The 24,107-nt window shown below is 39.5% G+C and overlaps 1 protein-coding gene across 2 annotated transcripts; it reads right to left on the bottom strand.

Moving 5' to 3' along the window:
* Positions 1–290: 290 nt before the first annotated feature.
* Positions 291–20,907, bottom strand: LOC307015330 (ral guanine nucleotide dissociation stimulator-like 1). Of its 2 annotated transcripts, XM_079643841.1 has the most exons (17): positions 20,602–20,907; positions 16,223–16,512; positions 14,617–14,661; positions 14,311–14,510; positions 14,051–14,202; positions 13,721–13,969; positions 12,710–12,813; positions 12,306–12,390; positions 10,448–10,519; positions 9,844–9,930; positions 8,949–8,981; positions 8,275–8,396; positions 6,991–7,080; positions 6,090–6,219; positions 4,175–4,474; positions 2,713–2,827; positions 291–2,619 (listed from the first exon to the last, which is right to left on the bottom strand). In XM_079643841.1, exons 1-17 carry the CDS (start codon positions 20,623–20,625, stop codon positions 2,480–2,482), a joined length of 2,238 nt encoding a protein of 745 aa, XP_079499967.1. In that variant the 5' UTR covers positions 20,626–20,907; the 3' UTR covers positions 291–2,479. The 2 variants fall into 2 exon arrangements, with proteins under 2 accessions (XP_079499967.1, XP_079499968.1); XM_079643842.1 differs by lacking the exon at positions 10,448–10,519.
* Between the last annotated feature and the right edge of the window lie 3,200 nt (positions 20,908–24,107).

The following is a 24,107-nucleotide window of genomic DNA, read 5'->3' as shown; positions in this document are numbered from 1 at the left end:
GTGTGTGTGTGTGTTCCAAGTGAATCTGTGGCCCCCTGGTGGCCAGTACATAAATTATGTGGCCCCCACCACCACCATCCAAGTTGCCCATCCCTGATCCAGATCCATAAAGTAACTAAAGGTATTAAATATATGAACTGTAGTGGAGTAGAAGTACAAAGTAACAGAACATGGAAATACTCAAGTTAAGTACAACAAACTCAAAATGTTACTTTAAATGTACTTAGTTACTTCCAACCTCTGATGAAAAGGAAGAAAACATTTAACCCATGAGGGCGGCAGACAAAAAGGACTGATGAAGTATTTATTGGTACAGTGTGGAAATATTCACATATGAAATAAGATTTTTGCAAACTGTTTATTTCTTAGTTTTACAACTGTGACAGAAGCTTCATTATTAGAGAAGCTGTTTCAAAGCCCCAGGTCTGTTTCTCTGCAGGCTTTCGACTCAAGAGGACTTTCCAGTGATCCAACTTGTGATTTTATCAAGTGTTTCAGTTCAATGTGTTCTCGTTTCTCTGCAGAAACTCCCTGCAGCGGGACGATCACTATCAGCTGTACCTACAACAGTCTTGGGGTTAATTGACGTCATTGAAATGATTTTATCTGAACGCCATGCAAGGCTTTAAAATCAAGCCATTTAAGCACCACTTACATCCAGGCTTCACAAGTCTGAATCACAATGTTAAATACAACAAAAAAAATCTTAAAATATTGTCATTATTTCTTACTATTCTCAGAATTCGTCTGAAAAATTAGAACCTTATTTTTAAAATCTGTGTTAAAATAAACTTTTTTTATTTACTGTTCAACCCCAGTCAATGGATAGTTAGTGTTTTAAGATGGGGTTGTTTTTTTATACCAACATTTGTTCAGAAACCAGGGAATTTTGGGGGTTTACAGATTAATTCATATCTCATTTATTACTGGTTTTAGTCTGTATTGGGTAATCTACTGTAGGTGATACACAGACTATGGAGAAGTACCTCATTCAACCCCATTTTAAAACATCTGAATCATCCCTCTCAATACACATAGTGAGTCGCCACAATGTGTGAATCAACAGTAGGTGCAATCAAAGTGGAAATAAATACAGAAATGAATCTTACTATACTAACACTCCACTGAAAGCACACACTCTTATTATCCTCTCATACATTAGATATTTGCACGTGTAAATCCTGTTGACATCTCGTCGCAGGAATGCCGTTCTTCCAGTCCGATGAGATGACATGTCGGGACTCGCCTGGTACACAGTGGGTGCCTCTCATTTCGGTTAAATGGATTCCTTGCGTCCTTCACTTGCGTCGTTTCCCTACGACTAGTCCCTCCCCCCAGGGAAGCATGGAGAGACGCAAGGAAACCACAAGAAGCAGGGAAATGAGTTTTAAGAGCAATGGGACGTCCTTTCCTCCGGAGCGCCACCCGTTTGTGATGACGCTGCACAGCTGATCGTCTGACAGCAGCCAGATCAGTGCATGCGCTGCATCGTCCAATCAGTGAGCGATACACAGCAAGGGGGCGGGGCGAGTGTCTGAGGATTTTACCGGAGGGTGGTCTGGTAGTTCCTCGATTATCGCTCCTCGGTCCTCCGGCCACTGGGACGGTACTCAAGATGGCGCAGACAAATCAACTTCCGGTGATACCGAGCCCGAGGAGCGAGGACATGAGAAATAAGAGAAGTGACACGCACCCAGTGATCCAAAGTGAGAAGGACCCTCAGATGGCACCAGGTATTTCATGTTGAGTTGCTGAGGGGCTTCATGAGTTCATTATCAGCCCTTCACACAATCTGACCCCCATTCCCTTTTTAAACACACAGGTTATTAATGGCACCGGCATTTATACAATGTTCAAGCTAGGTCACCGACACAGGCACGGTTTGATCGAGAATTAAAGAGGCCCCGTTAGGCTTTTAGGGGTTTCCCTTTTCTGTAGTGTTATATAGGTTTTAGTGCATGTAAATGGTCTGCAAAGGCTAAAATCCCTGCCCCCCCCCTTTGAACTTCCTGAACACAGTGATATCACCAAGTAACACGCTTCTATTGGCTAGCGCTCCAACACATTGTACGTGATAGGCTAAGGGGCGGGACATCTGAAAGCGGTTGACCAATCAGAACAGAGCCGACCAATCAGAGCAGACTGGGCTCTGGTGTCAGACATCCCCTTTCAAATCAATCAGTGTTTGAACATGTGATCCAAATATCTCAGGAAGAGTCAAGGAATGTTTTTTTTTAAGGATCCAAGTTTATTCCACAAGGAAATAAAAGATGTCCGATCCAGATCATTTTTGTCTCTGTTCTCCTTCATAAAGTGCTTCTGCATTAAATTCATTCCACATAAAAACCTCTTTGGTATCCAAGAAAAAATAAAAAGGACAGACCATCTTAGAGAGCCTACTTTTTTTATAAAAATAATTGTTAAAAAATTAATATAATTTTCAACTTGAGTCCCATCATCCAGGTGCAGGGTTAGTGTTTCACTTTGTGTTTCGTCCGAGACTACACGTGGCCCTCAGAGGTTTCTTCTGGCCTTTTGGGTATTGGCGTAAAACAAAGTCAAAGTTTGCCGTTGTGGACATGGCGTAGAAGACGTTGGCTTTGTCCGGTATGAGCAACTCTGCAAAGACAAACACAGGAAATATGATCAAAGATCAAAATGAGTTATTTTCAGCACTTTTTTCATTGTATTTAGAAAGGAGAGTATTCTGACCTCTCTCCGAGGAGATGAGCTGCGTCAGCGTGAAGTCCTGCCAGTCCATGAGCTCCAGGTGATGTTTCTCCAACGCTCTCTGGATCACGTGTGCTGTTTTATCTTGGCTCGTCAACTAGACATGAAAAACAATATAAAAAAGCTATTGTTAAGGAGCTTTGATAGATGTGATTTTTATACGTTTTAGTGAAGTAATTGACTTTTTTTCCTAGTTTTTAAAGTTATTGATTGATTGATAAATGTATTTAAATTGTATTTAAGTAAAATAAATAATTACAAAACTAAAAATGTTGCAGTGCATAGTCATGTAAGACAAAACAAAACAAAGAGACATTTACAACAACAGCATTAGCAACATGAACAGTCCCACATCTAGTGTTCCAAAAGGAGTGAGAAGAAGTATCATTTATTTAATCTCACCCACTTGTCCCTAAATTATTTATTTATAATCTATAATTAATTAGCATCATTCTGCTTTACTTGTTGATATATATATACACATACATACACACACACAGTCCTTATTGATTCAATTGTTATGTCCCTAAGGGAGATTTTTTTATTAAAGTAGCAATAACATACTGTTACTTATTGTGCACGTTTAATTTGTTACTTTTATTTTGTAATATCTTTAAATGCAAATGTTTACATTCAATCCTTTATTACATAGATATTTTTATTCTATTTGATTGAATCTTTATTGCATATTTTAACAGTTTTCACTTAACTTCCTATGTATATATATATATATATATATATATATACATATATACATATATATATATATATATTTTCTTCTAATTATTATAATATTAATAAATGAGTAATATCCGTGTTAAACGTTTATTTTTTTTATTTTTTTCAGTTGTGGCTATAAATTTGGTTTTATTGTCTCGTGCTTTTACATTAGTTTATTTTTGTCCTATCGCAGTGTTTCTCCTAGGTTTACTGCTTTGGGGGGGTGCTGCCTGAGCGGGGGGGGGGGGGGGGGGTTATTGTTATTGATTAATGCATCAGTGTTTCTTAGGGTCAAAAACACTAAACTCACAACTTAAAATGAAAGCGTTTAGTTTATTTAATAAAAGAGCACATGTTCAATGAAAAGTGACAGTAGGTATAGATTAGCTATACATTATTTAAAAATAATAATAAATTAATAATAATTCTTTTTTTTTTAAACACTTTGAATTTCAGGGGGGGCGCGGGGCTCCGTTGGCGGGGCGCAGCGTCCCTCCAAGACAATGGTTGGGGAAACACTGTCTCGGTTTTGTCTAAATGTATTTATGATTCCTTTTTATATATTTATCGATGTACAGCACTTTGGTCAACTGTTGTTTTTAAATGTGTTATATAAATAAAGTTGGATTGGAAAAAACTAAGTTGGAAAAGTCCCAACTGAAATAAGACGTTCACATTTGACCCGAATCCTTTGACGTCCAATGAGTGCCGGGTATACACTCACCAGGATGCTCTTGTACATGTTCCCGTTGCTCTGACCCAGCTCCACGCTGACCCTCACGATGCACGAGTCGTCCACCTGGCGGTTGTACAGCGGCAGCGACGTCATCGACACCGAGCGCTTGTGCTGGGAGGAGGGGGGGTTCTTCGGACGAGCACAGGTCCCACAGGGGGAGGAAGAAGAGGAGGAAGAGGAGGAAGGAGTGGAGGAGTCTGGAGAGGAGGCAGCAGAGGAGCAGGGGAAGGACAAAGAGGAGCAGGGGGAGAAGGCTTCAGACACGTTGGTGCAGGAGCCGTGAAAAGACTGAGGAGAATAGAGAAGAAAAGGGAGGGGGATTATTAATGAGGGCGATGGGAACTATTCTCTAGAGAACACATCCCAATGCTATCAGATTAGATGACTTTACTGTCATTGCACTGAGTACAGGTACTAAGACAACGAAATGTCATTTAGCGGACCCCATTTACTTTTTTAAACCTCTAACATTTAGCTGAAAAACTATTTATATAATTTGGCTTATGAAATTAATGTCATATTTGTTATATGTGAGCTGCGCTATCGAAATCAGTAGCATTGACCCGAAGACACATTTTGAGTTGTATACACTGCTGGAAAGAGGAGATTCCTAGCTTTCTAATGACATCAGGTTGTTGTTGTTGTTGCTCTCCAAATATTAAGCTAAATATGTCACATTATATAATGACTGTCACCGAGTCATCACTTTGAGAAGAAGGCCTTCAAAGTGTTCTCTTCTCTGGAATCCATCGATCTGATTGGTTATTAGCAAATGATCAAAGTAGTACGGAGGAAACATATTTTCGTTTGGATTACTGGTCTGGGAGAAGAGAGCGCGTGTGTGTGTGTGTGTGTGTGTGTGTGTGTGTGTGTGTGTGTGTGTGTGTGTGTGTTTTTGCATTAGTGTGTATTGTGTTTGTTTCCCAACAAAACCCTCACGAGAAACACCGGCTGTTGTTATGCCTGCTGTGACGTCAAGTTACTCCGTTCACCGCTTGTATTTATGCCGTTGTATTTATCATCTGAATTTGCCGAAACAAGTTTAATATTCCGAAAGCCAAGACTTTGTTTTCATCTGATTTCAAATAAACAAAGTCTTGGCTTTCAGAATATTAAACTTTTATTTCCAAAATCACACGATAAATACATGTTTGAAGCTTGGAAAGGGAAGAAGACAGCTCTCACTCGCCACCCTGCTGTTCCAGAGACCTGCCCCCCCTCCCTCCGCTGGAGGCGTATAGTAATCATAGATAACACGGCAGGGTCCGTTACAGTTTGTTTTCATCTGATTTCAAATAAACAAACTGTAACGGACCCTGCCGTGTTATCTATGAAAAACACCCGAACCCCGAAAAAAGATATAATTTTGGGGGAAAATCTGACTTATCTCAGAATTTTTTTCACTAAACTCAAAAAAAGAAATAAACATTTGGTCAGATCAAAAAAAGAAATGTGACACCGTAGAATAAGGACCACACTTGTCACACATTATTTTATTGTTATGATGTCCTTCATGTTTGTTGATCTGTAAAGCCCACTGAGACCAATGTGTTTGTGACATTGGGCTTTGTAAATCAAATGAGATAATGGTTGAGGACGTGTTAGCTGAAGTCCTATTGCAGGTGTGACATAAGCACTTCAGTAATATAGGTCAACCAGGGCCGTTCAGAGTGTCTGTGTCGTTTCTGCAGATGCCTGAAGCCAGACGACTGTTTGTGACGTGTAAACAGAGGCTGTTTCTCTGAACACACAATATCATGCGATGAAGCGTGACAAACAGAGACAGCACTGTGGTGAGGACACACACACACACACACACACACACAGACAGAGAGACAGACAGACAGACAGACAGACAGACAGACAGACAGATAGATAGACAGACAGAGAGAGAGATGTTTACCTGCAGCCCGATGGAGCAGGTGGCGTTTGGGCAGGACAGATCCTCCATCTCTGAGCCGCTGGACCCGGAGGAGGAGACGCTGATCTGATCGGCCGGGACCTTTTTAGAGCCGTCGCTCACTGTGAGCAGGCTGAGGACAGAGAGACACCATGACAACCAGTCAAACATAACGCTGCAATAAAGGGCTGAACAAACATACATCACAAGTGTTGGTCACTTTTTTATTTATTTTTTAAATCGAGTCTATTTACAATTAAAGCGTTCATAAGGAAGCTTCAATGGTTTGGGTTATGAGGTTATGATGTAGTGTCTTTCTTGAAAATAATAATATCAAGTCATCTTCAATAGAAATAGGGTCTTTAAATTGGATTATGAATTCACCTTTATTAATTGATTACTCAATTTTGAATATACATACACATTTTTGTAATCACATTTTTTTTATATTACTATGTGGTTGCCTAGGTTTCTTTGTTTATATTTGAGGTTGTATAAAAAGAAATATAATCCTAAGCACTACTAGGATCTAATTGTAAAAAATAATATAATACTGGTCGAGCCTCAGCTTTATCGGCAACTGTGCAGAACTATGGACTTTAAACAAAACAAATACGGGAAAATATTTAAACCAATATATTTTCCTTTTACTGTGTGTAAACACTTCAGACAACAAATCACACTGCTTGACAACGGATTACATCTTGTTGTAGCAACGTGAACACTCTCTGCACCCACTGTGACTTTAGCGTTCAGGTGTTGTTTAAAGGTGTGTGTGTGTGTGTGTGTGTGTGTGTGTGTGTGTGTGTGTGTGTGTGTGTGTGTGTGTGTGTGTGTGTGTGTGTGTGTGGTGTACATAGTCAAATGTTTGCACATTTAACAGCGAGCGCAGCAGCGTACTCACGAGGAGAGTTTCTTTGTGAGCGTGCGGTGTCTCCAGGAGGTCGGAGAACACAGATCCACCGGAGGCTCCAGCTGCCTCGACAGGTCATAGCTGGAACAAAAACATATATTCATTTACTGGGGAAAATCCTTTTTTTACTGGGAACATTTTGACATCATTTTCATATTTATTTTTTGTAAATAAAGTTATTTTCACTTTTCTCAGGTTTCTTTTATTATTCTTTACAGCCCATGTTTTATTCGACTTTAAAATGATCATATATTGTCTTTTTTTTTGTGAAGCACTTGTAATAACATTTCCTACATTGAAAGTATTGTGGCAGCAGATATTATTTATATCACTTGTTTTTTGGACATAAAATGAAATACAAACACCAATCAGGAACATCTGGGGTGGCAATAATAATTTAACAAAAACAAAAAGTAAAATATTTGTCTATTTATGACATTGTTCTTGTCCATTTTAAAACAATGTTATTAATAACAAATTGTAACTTTATGTATTGTGTATTGTAAATGTACACTTCTACTATTTGGCATAGGTTCATAACTGCTCTGGTAATTATATAATGTTTATATATTTTTAGCTTTTTTCTGCAGATAGCAGATTTCTTCTTTTATTTTATTCAGCCTTCTTATACATTCATAGAGCTATACTAGTTCATTTTTACAATATAAATGTCAAAGGAACGGCTTCTTTACGACAAGGTGAGGTCCTTGTTATCCACTGATAATAAAAACGGATTAACTGACCAGACATTACTCAGTGTAACGGGACACTTTGATTGATGCTGCACCTAATTCAATGGAAAATTATAAAAGCAACGCAGGTGTATTCGTCCATATGGGGAGGCTTTATTGACAGCAGAAGAATTTTAACAACGCATAATTCAGATTATGTAACTCGACTTTTATTGGGAATTTCAGCGGGCGTTCCCTCTGCTCGGGATCCGATCACAGGGGTATGATGGGAATATTAAACCACTTTTTATTGAAGCTCACCTCTCCACCCAACACCGAACGGGTTGTCACGGGGACGAGGTGCTGCCGTACTGACATATTGTTTATTATTGACATTTTTGTTTTAGTTGACTGGTTTTCTATTCATTTATTTGTTGTTTGTCTGTTTGTCTTCTGTCTGTGTGGGATTTTGTTTGGTATTAAGCGGTATTTAAATTGTTACCTATTTTTCTATAAAGAGAAGATTTGTTTACCTACTTCTGACACATGCTCTGATAGAATAACTGTATGCTGTTGAAAAAAAACCATAAACAAAGAAGCTCACCTCTCCAGGTCTGTGAGCAGCTTGCTTCCCCGCAGCCAGGCAGAGATTCTGGAGTGATGGGGCAGGTTGTACTGGGAGCAGGACATCTGCAGCACGCGGATCTGAGACAAAACATCAAACTCCTGCAGGGAGACGGAAAGGACAGAGCATTAAAACAGAATGAACGAATGAAAGTGATCCTTAAAGAGATATAAAAATGAGCTCTGCTAAGTGCCCCGATAAACATTCCTGTTTGTCATCTTGCAATCTACTTATTTATATAAAATAGGTATCACCGCAATAAACCGTATTTAATTTAGTCTTAATGTACATTATTTAATATTCTGTTCTTGTCATATTCTATTTACGTGTATAGACTTCTTGCACTATTCTTTATTTTGTATTTTATTATAGGCTACATGTCGCATTGTTGGAGGAGCTCAGGTCATTGCCATTTCTACACGGTAGCTTTGAGCATATGACAATAAAAGCTATGAATTTGAATTGAATTTGTTTAAACCTTTCTTTAGCTTTCATCATGTCCGACTGAAAAGACAAAATGTCCCTGTTTATTCTGACCATGCAAATATACTGCACACACCCAGCTAAGTCAGTGCTGACAGAAATGTACGCGGACATTTTGTTTAAAAATAAAAGTGAATATATAAAATACGGTACAAAGAGGAACCACTTACCCTTCTCCTCTTCTCAAAGTTTATGAGCCCACCCTGTCAAAAGAGAAAGAATGTATATTTAATACAACAAGGATTTATTGGATCAAGTAATAGTATAATTTGTTATCTTTTATTGTTTTTTGCTAACATCCCTATTTATTATTAAGAGCACTATATCTAAATGTCACTACAATGGTCTTTAACAGGTTGTATATATTTTTTAATAGCAATACCTCCTGTGAATCCTTCATAACAATATGATAATATAAAATGAAGGTAATCAAAATGTCATGTAGATGTTTCCAATATGTATACACAACCTACTACTAGAAAGCTAAAACAAGAAGGCTAATATCAAGCTAGCTGATGATAGCTAAAAACGAAATGTCGATTTTCTTTAGCTCTGTAAATAAGATAACATATACATTTGGTTGAACTGATATCTTAGTCATTTAGTTAATATTGTTTGAGTAGCTAAATGAGTCGGTAACTAATAAAGTTAAAACTTGACTAAACACCTGCTAAGGGTAGCTAACGTTAGCTTAGCTTTTGTAGCTAACGTTAGCTTAGCTTTTGTAGCTAGCATTTTGAATCCCATTGAATTCACATAATTATCTGAAGTAAACCTACCTTTAGATTACATTAACATTTATGAAATTGCTGATTCATTTGTCATATTGGTTTAAATTTGAAAATTGTATTGAAGCAGACTGCAACTAGCAAAACAGAGTAATACAACTAGCATAGGCTACTCCTTACAAATGCAGAAAAGGAGGGATTGAAGTAAAGTGTAACTTATTACTTGGTGGAAATTCATGACAGACATATTTTACTGAACACAGTATATACCTAACTATTGAATGTTAACACTGTCAAATATTAAACAGAGGAACTGTATTAAGGCTACATTATTTACCTCCACAGTGTCTAGCAGAGCAGTGTCCAGCATGGTGAGGACAGTCAGATATGTGCCCAGGTAAGGAACCACTCCACTGGAGGTACTCTGCAGACACACATGGAAGAAGGGTTCAAGTTTCCTGTGTCACTGACTGTGTGTGGTTATTTGTGTCCTTTTAACAGTCATTAGCTTTTTTTTTTATTTGATGCATTCACACAAGGAAAATCCCATTTAGCAGCACTGTGGGTTCATGTTACGGCCCAGGAGAATGTGCTTATGACTCATAAAAGACCCCAGTCTGGTCTATTATTACCGTCCTATAATCCCGGTGATCTGGGGCCATTTGAAACTTGCTCAGCTCGGAGCAAGGCTAAAGATAGGTTTGGGTAACTGCCATGCCAGACATACTCCACCCACACGGAGTGAAACCCGCTCTCTGGTGGCTTTTAACGTTGTATAATAGGGTTGCATGTGAAATTGTGAAAAGCTGAAACTAAGCCCTGCCCCAGGTTGGAAAGACAATATCACAAGAAAAATGAACATTGTGAAAAATCAAATGTATCACATCTGGCTCTCGGCTTCAACATATCTCAATCCTTTCTGATCCTGAGATATGGCTTACCATCTGTCTGGGGATCGGACACCTCTTCGATATCTTTGGGGAAATGTTATTTACAGCCGCCGCGCCTCCATCCTGTCGAAGTAGGTCAGACAGAGCTATATTCAGTTGGATGTGATATTTTAAATGACTTAACCTCACCAGCATATTTTTGTTCGTTTGAATGAAGGAGCAGACTGGACAAAATGCATAAATGCTCGTGAAGCAGGTTCTTCAACACAAGAATAACACTTGTTATACATTAACTTGGATATCCTGTTTAATTATTATCTTGTGCAAAGGGAGAGAGGCCACTTTCAAGCTTTCTCTCGGAAGTCTTTGTATGTTATATCTATGAAAAGCAGCGATTAGGCTGTAAGCAAATGTGTGAGTCACTGAGGTTAAACAGAGAAATGCCTCCTTTGATGAAAGGGCTGAGCCTGAATGATGCAACAGTATATTGGAAAAGTGAAAAGGAGAAGAAGTTAACAAAAGAGGGACATTTAGAAAGACATCCAAGTGGATATCTTTGGATGGTATTTGAAAGCAATTGATACTTCTGTGTTTGTGCAGATAATACCAGTCTTTCTATGACCTATTGACTTTCACTAGACAAAAGTCCCCTCTGACGCAGCTGCCTTAAGAGGACTTCATAAGAGAAAAGAGGGAACACAATGTGCTGGAGGCGACTGGTTTCCCATTAACTCTCTGTTAAACATTTCTGTAAATATTAAACTTGAAACATGTATCTTTTGTAATGATTATAAAAAGATAAATCCATGTGCTTAGGAGGACAATCATTCCCGGACAGGGTTTCAATACGTGACATATCGTATGTACTATTCTCTGTATGCAACAGGTGCTTAGAGTGCTTAAATGCAAACGTAGGAAAAATATTTTCTATTGAAATATATAGGAAGATTACCACCTTATCAATTGTTCTCGTCAGGTAGCATTTACTGTAGACTATCTTCTATCTACCGACATTATTTTACACAGTGAGACGATTTCTCATGAACTACATACAGTACCATCAGGAGTGTATGTTCCCAGGCTCCTATGTTTCCCAGCTAATGTGACACATTTATAAGACCGTTTAAAGCAGGGGTGTCAAACTCAAGGCCCGGGGGCCAAATCCGGCCCGCGACTTCATTTTATGAGGCCCCACAAGATCTTGCAAAGAATATAATATATTTATTATACGGTCACATGCCGCTTTACAGAAGCACATTGCCCATAAACTACATGTCCCACAATGCATCTCATTTTGACTCTTTTCCCAGAATGTGGCTTTAATTTTTAAATCATTTCGTGACATTCTCACTGAAGAGACTTGCAATTATTTGCCCTAGACTTCTGCTTTCAGACGTAGTTAACTATGAAGTTATTACCCTATTCGATAATAATCCAATGCAGAGGCAATAATGTAATATAATACATTATTTTAGATCTATGATATGTTTATATATGTATTTCTATATAGTCTTAATGTTACAACCGGTCCTTTGAGTGCAACCATAATGCTGATGTGGCCCGCGATGAAATTGAGTTCGACACCCCTGGTTTAAAGGGTTTTATGTAGACGGCTTTTACAGTTTTTTCCCTATAGGTCAAAAAGTTCAATGTACATTTCCCTGGGTTTTTAAATCACACACGGATTACAGTTCACTGATGTTATACTAGGTTCATTATACACCGTCACCGTGGGCAAGACTGTTTTCTTTACTCCTTACATTGATATCTTGACAATGGCTGTAAAGATTTGTAAAATTCAAACTGCATTTGAAACATCCATCTCCCTTTAACCTTTGTGCGATTTGAATTACAAAGATGCATATAAACGTTGCAAAGGTAAACACTGTAAACACATTTTCCTTCTCACCTCCAGCAGGAGCTCTCTGTTGGTCAGAACACAGTTCTCATCAGGGAAGGTTTCCCAGAGGTTATCAAACGTCGCCATGCTATCCCTACAACGAGACAAAATGTATTAAATATGCAGCCATTTTGCCCAAAACTAGACATTTGAATACGATAAAACATGACCAGATGTTAATGCCTTAAAGCAACAACATGAAGTTACGCTTCAGTTATTGTTAACTGCGTTGTTGATGACCCTAATGTCACCAAGAAACAAGACATTTGCTGACTTGCTCAGTCAGTGACATTGAATTGCACTCGATGAGGGTTCAATGTCCTCATTAAAAGGACGATTATGTAGAAAACAACATAAAAGTGACAGAGAGGGACAGAAATGTGGCCTTTGAGACGTCTCTAACCCAACCTTACCTGTTAACAGCAGCCCAGGTCTTTCTCAGCCTGTAAACTGCATTAGACTGAAGGGCCGACAGGATGGCCTTGAGAGAGGAGAAGTTCTTCAACTGACGACAATCCTGCAGAGCAAACAACGAGCATTCAGTGGATTCACCTCATTTCAAATCTAAATGTATTGTTACCCATGCTTTGTGTTGGCATATGGTGATAAAGGACCAGAGGTGGGAAGTACTGGAGTACAAATACTTCTTTATTGTACTTAAGTACATTGTTCTGGTATCAGTACTTTACTCCACTACTTATTTTGTTTTACTTTGACTTCTCACATTTTGAACACAAATACCTGAACTTTCTACTTCTTACATGTTGAACCCAAATACCTCTACTTTCTACTTCTTACATGTTGAACTCAAATACCTGTACTTTCTACTTCTTACATGTTGAACACAAATACCTGTACTTTCTACTTCTTACATGTTGAACTCAAATACCTGTACTTTCTACTTCTTACATGTTGAACACAAATACCTGTACTTTCTACTTCTCACATTTCCCAAACAGGCTGGTTCCTTTAGTTTGAATGTGTGTTTGGTGGCGTGATCATTATTATTTAGAGTCATTGCGTGCCTATTGATTTGAACACGATCCGTGTATCCATCATTTCCTGGTCTTCTCTAAAGAAGAGGGACCAATGGAAACATTGTCATGTTGCTGTTGTTCAGCATGGAAACATTCATTAGCTAACAATGACATTATTGTCCTATTAATATAAAGGGAGGTCAGGTACTCTTTAAAACAGCTGCTAGTTATGGGTACTTTTTACTGAAGTACATTTCAAAGCCTCTTTACTTTGACTTGAGTAAAGAAGTTTAGTCAGTACTTCTACTTTCACCAGAGTATTTTTAAACACGAGTATCTGTACTTCTACTTGAGTAAAGGATGCGTGTACTTTTGCCATCTCTGTAAAGGACTAGTTAAAGAAGTCCCATCTTTGGGTTGAGTTAAGCTACGTCTTTAGCCACTAACCTGTGCTACTCTGATCCACTTCTCTATGATGCGGGCCCTTTGAGCCGGAGAGGTTTGAGGCCCGTTGGAGGAAGTTGGACTGAAGTTGGAGTCTGTAGGCTGGCAGAGCAGGGACATGATGACCCGGTTAGTGACGGCGTTGAACTGCACAATGGTGGCTCGGATAGTGGGAGACATGTTTTCCTTCTTGTCTCGTTGCGACCACACACATCCCAGACACTGGTACGGCACCACTTTGACAAACAGAGACTGAAACGCCATGAAAACCAATCATTAGTCTTTGATTACGAATGTAAAACCCAAGAAATAAATTCCAATCCTCTCGCATACCGAGTCCATTCGGGTGAGTTGATCTGCAATGGCTGCCGCGGAGAAGTCCATGAATCCACCTTGATCCGGAGAGTTCTCACATCCTGAATCTTCATCACCAGAAGCCTCTTCGTCTTGCTCCTCATCAGCAGAACTAACATCTTTATCAGCTTCTGAAGACACACATAGAGATCAAAAAACAGTGAGCATGTCTTTATGGATTTCGTACGATGGTATAGCAAAAAGAAATCATTTGTTCGTGTCATGTAACGGAGGATCACCTTCGTTCTGAAACGTCTTGAGCAGTGCCTCAGTTTGCCCGGCCAAAGAGCTGAAGTTAGGTTGGCTCCGCATGTTGTGATGAACTGCAGAACTGATCCTCAGGTGATCCAGAAGCAACCTGAGTGCCGGGTGAAGGGGAGAGTCCCTGAAGTCCTCGCTGTACTCATCCAACCATGTCTGGACAAAGGCCAAGAGAGGGCTGAGGAGGCAGAGATTCATTACTACTTACACAACACCAGAGTAATATATTAAAACTAACCCAGATAGGTTCAAGAACACTGCATTAAGGAACATCTGTAACCCACCTGTTGTAGCCTTCACTGTTGTCCAGATCTGAGGCAGCGTTGTCTCTAATGGGAAGAAAAACACACTTTTTTTATACTCCTTTGGCTGTTTTCTGTATATCTTTTAATTACCATGTGCTCCTGCCCTCCAACTATCCTAACCCTGGCCTTGAAACATTCAACCACAGTCTAAAACCACTCCGTCCATAATTGTTGTTGTTGAAAGCCTCAGGATGATGATCACCTGCTGCTAGGTACTTATTACTACATCAAAGACATGGTTGCTTTGTCAGCGACACAATGTATAAAAAGATCCTGACTCAACTTGGTGACTCTGCGTGAGCAACAAGCACCACCCGTGTTGTTTTCCCAGAATCCAGCACAAAGGAGATTACTTTTCACCTGAGGCTCTTGATCATGTTCAAACTTGAGCCTGTGCTTTCTGATCGGAAAACCATAGAACAGGTTTAACTGGGCGAAATGTTAGCATAGTAGGAATAAAAACATACAACCAAAGCAAAAAGGGAAACTTAGGAAAAGTGTGCTTGAATGGACAAAGTTAATTAGGGGCATACTTGTCAACCCTCCCGATTTTCGAGGGAGACTCCCGATTTCATTGCCCTCTCCCGGTTTCCTCCCGGGGTCATATTTCTCCCGATTTCTCACAAAATCAGATTTAGTCAGGACTGTTTCCACTCAGACTTTAATACAGCTACACCATTGTTTGGTTTCCATGGTAACACGTCTCTTTAGTAGCGCGCAACTGAAAGTCTGAGAAGGTGAGGCAGATAGTCACAGAAAACAGAACAAGAATCGACAACTACTCTACTCTCTGACTGCGGTCAAGCCAGCCTCCACTCGGGAAAACCTAGTCAAGCCAGCCCGCACGTGATATTGCGGTGCGCGAATATCCTATGCATTACGGTAGAGTCAAAACAAATCATCCCTCTGTGTTTAGATGAGAATAAAACAAAAAAAAAAATCAGGACATTCTGATGTAGAGTTTCAAAATAAAAGACCTTTGAAGTCTCATGAGCTATCACACCCCCCCCCCCCATTTTGCATTTTGAAATGCTCCCGATTTCTGTGGTCTCAAGGTTGGCAAGTATGATTAGGGGGGACTGAAATATGTAACTCTTACCACTGAAGGAATAGTTTGTTGCTAAGCTAACTGAGCAGCCAGTTAGGTTAACATCTGGAAACATTTAACATAACCTTAAAAAAAACGAGTAATTTCCTGAAAATTGACTTGAGGATTATAAATTGCTCCTGTCCAGATTTGCACTCCAAGCCATCGTGTTTTGTACTTATGTAATCAATCAAACATTGCAGTGGTTGCTGTACACACACCTGATTGAAGTCTACACTTTTTTTAAGTACACTTGTCAATTTTTTTTTTTTATATAAATAGTATTTCTGACAAAGCCAGGCTAGCATTTCCAACCTCATTGGTGCTAAGCTAACCAGATGCTAGCTGTAGCTTCATATTTGCTGTATAGGCATGAGTGGTATCAATCTTCAGAACTTTTGGCAAGAAAGCCCATAAGTGTATTCCACAAAACGGCAAACTACCCATTAAGAAGAAAAGACCAGAACAGGCATACGGTGATGTGAACATTGATTGTACCTGTGAAAGAGCAGCTCTATAAGCTTCGAGGTACTGATGAAGGTCCTGTATGTGGAGAGGAAGATGCGGCTGTAGTCCTGCTCCTGGTTCTCAGGGTCGAGGATCTGATTCACGATGAGGTCCAGGGTGGCAGCTTTCAGACGCCGCACCTTGCAGGTTCGGTACTGAACAAAAGCACAACATGGACCCTCCGCTCCGAGGTTTGGGGAGGAAGGGACGGGTTCTCGACGAAGAGTAATCCCATAAATCGCGCCATCCTCGAACTCCTCGCCCCACTCCTGCACCGGGTTCTGGGGAAGGGAAATAATGATTGCTTGTAAGTGAAAGTAATATTGCAAGAGTATATTATAAAGTGTTTCCTCCTTTTTTGAGGTCTTTTGGAAAGAGATACATAATGCCTTACAAGATATTTTCAAATGTCATGTGCCCATGGAGAGTAAGACTTTGATTTTTGGACTCGTAACTCAAGAATGGACAAATGTGTATTAAATGTTGCTGGTGGTGAGTAAAAAAGCTGTTACAAGGAAGTGGTTATCACCAGGTAGCCCAGCGTTAAACGCATGGATGGATATTACAATGATATTTACAAAATGGAGGGGATAACATCATCTGTCAATCACAAACTGGAACTATTTGTGTGACGATGGAGAAAGTGGACTGATTTCGTAAAACCTCATAAGCCAGATTTTGTTTTTACAAACGTATGATTTTACTGTGAAGTGCTGATCACTCCCTAATGTTCATACTTTTTACTGTTTTTATTTTATCTTTGTGTAAAAAAAGATGTACAATTACTATGTCTTGAAACAACACTGTAATGGTTTGCTGCCAAATGTCAATGAATATATTACAAAAAATTAGGACCAGCTGATTGTTTGACCCATTAATAAACTACTCTTGCAAGAATAAAATGTGAACAAGTCCAAGCAGGAGTGATTTCTTATAAAAACCGTATAGGTATGTGCCATTCACTGTTCTGCTCGGGTACCAAAGGTATACGTGCAATACACACAATATATATATATATATATATATTGTGTGTATTGCATATATATACACACACACACTATATGTAGTAATGTTTTTGGTGAAAACATCAGGGCGAGAGGGTGGGTGCAAAAATAGAAAAGAGAGCCTCCATGTCAAGGTGAACCAACACAAACAAGTGACATAACATCCCAACTCCCACTGATCCAATGTGAACCACAACAACTACGCAAAATCTGCCTACTAAGAACCACGTCTACAAATACTGCACAGACGGCTTAGTGTGTGATGGTCATAATTATCGGGTCCTCACAAACTCTAGATGCTGGTGTTAGCTAGAGCTTGGTTTGCATTGCAACAATTGCACAGAAAACCTGACATTTCCCAGAGTTGTATAGGTCCATGGGAACGTTTATGGATTACTGAAATGAGGCTAAATGTGCTTACTCAGGACTATTATTTCCAACGACTGCACAAACGGCTTAACGTGCAAACTCTACAGGTTGGGTTTAGCCTGTACTTGGTTTCCATTTAACAATTACACGGGAAGTGGATATTTCCTAGAACGTTATAGGTTCTTGTTTATGGACCAATACCACTACGCAGGATTTGCTTACTCCATTATTCCACTGACTTTCATTTAAAAACCTGAACTTTCCCAGAGTTGTATAAGTTCACATGAATGTTTATGGACAAATACAGGATTATCAAAGGTTAGCACATGAAAAGCAAAACACAGCCTAAATGCCAACGAGTTCCCAGAAGTATTCCTCAGTAACCAATTTTAAAAAAAGCCTTGGACAACTGTAAGCTAGTTTAGCAACAAGGGTCATGATTTTGTATAGACATACTGTTTTTGTTATATATTATTCAGACATGAGAACACACCTTGTTTGATCTCGTGGAGACGTATTCATTTAGTTTGAGTCATGGCTCCTCCAGATCGCTCAATAGCACTAGACACAGCACACACAATGCACCAGGGTTCATCGAGTAGGAATACTGAGGGCCTTGTTCAGGCTCTGATTATGTGAAGTACAACAGCTGTGACGCATAAATTAAACAGTTCCAAAGAAGCCGCCTAACAATATGTATATAAGCTACCACCAACTAAATTATAAGGGTTACTGCTCAAAATTCAAGGAAACAAAATGTATTTCTCTTTCTCCTTTGCATAATCAAATCACCTCTCCTGCACCACAAAACAGGTTTTGTTTGCAATTTGATGTTGTTCAATTTTATTTTTGAGACTTAACACGTTTTCCACTCTAAAAAAACGTGTTAGAAGGGTTTCAATGTCTTCCGAAGATTTACTTTTAGAGCCGTGAATGTTGGTAGGGGGACAGATACAGCTGTGTACACGGCATTTAAATTATACAGAGGACGTCCCAGGGGCAACAAAACTACAATTCTCACATTTCTGGGAAACTAAATCTCGCAGAATCCTATTTTTTGGAATAAGCATAACGTTTGGATGAAATGTAAATGAAAACCTCCATGACACTTCCAAAATACCACGCCTTCCAAACTTCCTGACCCAATTTGTAACACAGGATTTCTTTATTTCAATCCCAATGCCCAAACCGAAGCCATAACAAGAACACTTCACTAGTAGACTTCCTTTAAAATGACTCATGTGTTGTATAATAACATCCAGTCTTGCAAAACGTTGCCTAATCTGTCTAGTTAACAGGCAATAGTTCACAAATCCATACAGACACCCAGGAGTGAAAACGACTCAACATTCAATATGCTCCAAAGTAGAAAATCACTCGTCTCAAAAGGGGTTTGAATTAGTCCAACCACTACCCATCTTCTAACATCAAAACAGTTTTTTGAATGTACAGTAATGTCTGAAGGTCATGCCTGCTCACAACAATCATGTTAAATTGTGTATCCACTGTAAACGGGAGGACTTCATGCAGAGACAGACGTGGAGCTGCATGGTCTGCTAACCAGTATCACACAAACCCCATTGTCCCTCACAGAAACTGGGAGCGTTTGTTTTCCCCACAGAGGAGAAACTGTGCATTGTGTCCGGCTGTAACTCAGCGATGGAGGCACTGGGCACGACTGACATCCAGATCCAAAAGCACAACACTCCTCCATGTTAGCTTCTACAGCATTTTGGTTTGAATGGAAAAGCAGATCATGTCTGTCTTGAATGACAGACTTAGACACAGGAAGTAAACACAGTCATGCTCATGATATTCTGCAGCATCGGAACAATAGAACAAGTCTGTTAAAAACACTTACTGTTTAAAATGTGAGTTATATTGATGTTACTTCCCAACATAAAATAAAAAAAGTCGATATTGTGCTCATAAAAACAAGGATGTATGTCCCATGTGTCAAACTCAAGACCCGGGGGCCAAATCAGGTCCTTGGTGGATTTAATTTCTGGCCCTCCGGTATATTGCACGCACACCTTCACTCCATCCTGAGGGTCTCCTCAGCTCAGAGCCTGAGCCCAAACATTGAGGAACTTGCACCCAAGATGAGATGCCAAGTATCTGCTTGAACTAGCACCACAGAGCAGCACACTGAGTTTAATGGATGTTTCCTTCTGCACTTTCTCTCACGACAACAGGGCATGTTTGGTTTGTTCTTTGAGGGAAATAGTTTTGTTGAAGCTCCTGGGAAAATGTACTTCTAAGAAATGACTCTGGAAAAGCTGCAGATAGAGCCATAAGAAATGAATGGAACTGATTATTTAATGTTTAATGTTGTTTTTATAGGCAATCATTTAAGCTTTGTTAGTTCCAGGTTTAATATGTGCAATAAGTTAATTTCAATAAGTTTTGCAATAAACATTGAACCAGTCCGGCCCTCGACTAATACCCATTTTTTTGTTTTGGCCCAGTGTGTATTTGAGTTTGACACCCCTGATGTATGTAATTTATGGCAACATGATTTGGAAATATCATGCAATTGAATCTGTATTGTATTCTTTAATCTTCTGGGTGCCTCAATAACTGCCAGATATTCATTTTGCAGTAAAAACTAATGCCTGTCTCTATGTTTTAAATGTAATTATTGTACTTGAGAGAGGCACACCATGAGGCTAGACTTGTTTGAAGCTTTAGTAAAATAAAAAAACTTCTGGACTTCAGATAAGACATGGGATAAATTATATCACAGATATTATTTTTTTTAATGTTTTTAAATATAACGAGTGGCTGTTCTGAGTTCGTGTCTACCTGGTTTATTGCACTTTTTGTTAGTCACTTTGGATAAAAACGTTATCATTTATTTACACCTATAACATGAGGGAATCGCTCTGATTGGCTGTATGGAAACACATTACACGACAAGCAATGCTGAGACTCTATTGATTAGCTTAACTCATGTATCGATCCGTTTATATTTGTATAAGTATTTGTGTTACTCACCATTGTCAACTCCCATTTTCCCATGTCGTCCGGTATCCTAACGAGTGTTGCTTTCCATCTCGATCGGAATTGAAGCACTTAAAATAAACTTCCAACTTCGCGAAACACGTGTTTTTATGGCTGCATGCTGATTAAATAAAAAGGCTTTTTTAATATCTTGTTTGGGACTACATTAACGCGCATGTATTAGAGTAAAAAACGTGTTTCTCTGCAGAGTTTCAGCTACATCCTACAGCAGCATAGGAGTGAGGATCTGTAAGAGGGAGAGGAATAAAGTGTTCAGACCTGTTTCTGATCAGACTGAAACTCACCGGCTTTTATACAGGGAGGTACTCTGAGAGGGGGAGGAGCCAGAGGAGGGGTGTGTGTGTGGGTGTGTGTGTGTGTGTGTGTGTGTGTGTGTGTGCGTGTGCGTGTGCGTGTGTGTGTGTGTGTGTGTGTGTGTGTGTGTGTGTGCGTGTGTGTGTGTGTGCGTGTGCGTGTGTGTGTGTGTGTGTGTGTGTGTGTGTGTGTGTGTGTGTGTGTGTGTGTGTGTGTGTGTACTTGTCTTTGGAAATAGCCAGAGGTGGATAAGTACTCAGGGCTTCTACTTAACCCTTGTAATGTCTTCCTATCGACTAAAACTAAATAAATAATTACCCAAATCCGTGTTAAGACATTTAAGCCAACTTTATTCTGATTAAAATTGTACTCTTCTTTTTTAAAGTGTACAGTGAATATATCTCATTTACACCAAATTAATCATAATCTCTGAGTTACAAAAGGCAAAAATGTTGAATAATTTCACAAAATTGACCCCAGAAGGCTACAGATGCAAAACATTTCAACAAAAAAAAACATCGTATACAAGTACACGTGTTATTTTTCTGGCACTACCATAAAACAAATCTTTATACATAAAAACATTTTGAAGCGGGTCACATTTCACCCAAGGACAACAGAAAGGTTAAATAAATGTAGCAATAATAAATAGTAAAACTACTCTGTTAAATGTAAAAGTCCTGCATTAGAAATCCTAAAAAATACTTAAACTATCAAAAGTAAAAGTATGATGTAGTATGGCAAAATCATAAATGATGTTACTACTTTTACTAACTTTAATTACTACTCCACTACATTTATCTGACAGCTTTTTACTTTAGTTACTTCTCAGATGTGGATGAATGATGTGAAATCTAATCAAGTGTTAAATCAGACTTTAGTTCCACCTGGAGTAAATTCACAAGCTACTTTTTTCACAAGCTACTTTTACTGTAACAGAGTATTCCTACACTCTGGTACTTCTACTTTACTCAAGTACAAGATCTGAGTACTTCTACTTTTACTCTTGTACAACCCACTGCTGCCGAAACCCTCATCCACGCCTTCATCACCTCCCGTCTGGATTATTGTAACAGCCTCCTCTATGGTTCACCTGCAAACATCCTCAACAAGCTTCAATATATCCAGAAGTCCGCCGCCCGTCTACTCACCCACACCCGAATCCGTGACCACATTACCCCCGTCCTCATCAAGCTCCACTGGCTCCCCATCCCCCAGAGAATTCAGTACAAAATCCTCCTCATGACGTACAAAGCCCTCCATAACCTGGCCCCATCCTACCTGACCGACCTCCTCCACAGACACTCTCCCACTCGCTGCCTCCGCTCTGCCACTGCCAACCTCCCGTCCCTCCCCACCCGGACCAACCTCAAGTCTTGGGGCGACAGAGCCTTCTCCGTTGCTGCACTCACCCTCTGGAACTCACTACCCCAATCCATCATAGATTCTTCCTCCCTCACAGCATTCTTAACATCACTCAAAACCCACCTGTTCAACACTGCATTCAACCACTGACCCCCCCCCCCCTCCCCCCCCCTATTTTCTGTTTTGTTTATCTCTTTTTGTATTTCTTTGTTTTCTTTTGTTGTCTTTTCTTAATTCTCTGTCAAAGCGTCTTTGAGTTTCATGAAAAGCGCTATAAAAGTCCCATGTATTATTATTATTATTATCTGAGTACTACTTTTACTCAAGTACAAGATCTGAGTACTTCTACTTTTACTCAAGTACAAGATCTGAGTACTTCTCCCACCTCTGATTTCCAGATAAACAAAACGTTACCCAACATTTTAAGCAGGTAAAGTTTGTTCAGCCTCAGAACAACAGCAACAATAAAGTTTAATTAAAAGCCACACACAAGAATAACAATGGCATGAAGAGTTCTTTTGATATATTATGATAGATAGTTTTGCCGATAATTTACTAGACACAACTTGTCTCAAACTCCACTGAAGAGTCCGTTCTCATTACCCATGAACTGAAGTTTCCACATCACACTTTCATTAATTTAATGTTGAGCAACTACTGGCTTCCAAACTAGTTAGTCACCAAATCATGTAGGTACGAGTCCTTCAACTGAAAATGTCTTCAGTAGATGAATGCAAAAACAATCCTCCAATGTCAAAAGCTACACACATCTGTCTGCACAGTGAAGGGTAAACATCAGCCTGACACATTTTTCAGTGAAGTGGGACTTTAAAATGCAGATTGCATCATCGGACGACTTCACCAGAGTATGTGTGAAGGCATCTTCCTAGAAAACATGCTTTGTTTACCTTAACGTAAAAGCATGTTTGAGGTAAAGTCATCAGCTAAGAGTCAAAGCCTGAAATAAGGACTGTGGTTTAAGAGATTTCTGAAAAAGGACTGGCAATAGACGAAAACATGACCATTAGCTAGATCAGGTCATGTTAAGAGGAAAGGCTTTTTGTAATAATGGTGAACATCAAATTGAAGTTAATAGAGCGCTGCAGGGATGACGTATTTGTGTAGGCCGACCGGAAGTAAGCATCTCCCTGGTTCATTCGACAAAAGCAAATGGGGTTTTTCCATCGGATTTTTGAATATTGCAGAAAATAAGATGTGTGGCAAAATAAAGTTTATGATACTTACACGTTTTGTTCAAGGGGATAATCTCTACATGTGAACACCACTTTATAATTTTTGAAGAATAAATGCAATCTCCAGTAGTAAAAAGATAACGTTGGGCTATAAAGGAACTACGGCACAGTCACATGACTTCACGTCACCACCGCTAAGCTAAAGGTGGCTAATGTTGGGCTATAAAGGAACTACAGCACGGTCACATGACTTCACGTCACCACCGCTAAGCTAAAGGTGGCTAATGTTGGGCTATAGAGGAACTACAGCACGGTCACATGACTTCACGTCACCACCGCTAAGCTAAAGGTGGCTAATGTTGGGCTATAAAGGAACTATAGCACGGTCACATGACTTCACGTCACCACCGCTAAGCTAAAGGTGGCTAATGCTGGGCTATAAAGGAACTACAGCACGGTCACATGACTTCACGTCACCACCGCTAAGCTAAAGGTGGCTAATGTTGGGCTATAAAGGAACTATAGCACAGTCACATGACTTCATGTCGCCACCGCTAAGCTAAAGGTGGCTAATGTTGGGCTATAAAGGAACTACAGCACGGTCACATGGCTTCACGTCACCACCGT

This window comes from Notothenia rossii (assembly GCF_949606895.1).
Source record: "Notothenia rossii genome assembly, chromosome: 8".
Lineage (NCBI taxonomy): Eukaryota > Metazoa > Chordata > Actinopteri > Perciformes > Nototheniidae > Notothenia > Notothenia rossii.
The sequence above is the reverse complement of the archived record's forward strand: the minus strand, read 5'-3'. Positions and strand labels throughout refer to the sequence as shown.

Excerpts from the sequence above, each read along its gene's own strand:
- LOC307015330 (XM_079643841.1), bottom strand. The coding sequence starts at position 20,625 with ATGGGAAAATGGGAGTTGACAATG. Across the intron at positions 12,391-12,709 it reads ACCTGGGCTGCTGTTAACAG|GGATAGCATGGCGACGTTTG; the intron begins GTAAGGTTGGGT and ends GTCTCGTTGTAG. Across the intron at positions 4,475-6,089 it reads CCTGCTCCATCGGGCTGCAG|TCTTTTCACGGCTCCTGCAC; the intron begins GTAAACATCTCT and ends TATTCTCCTCAG.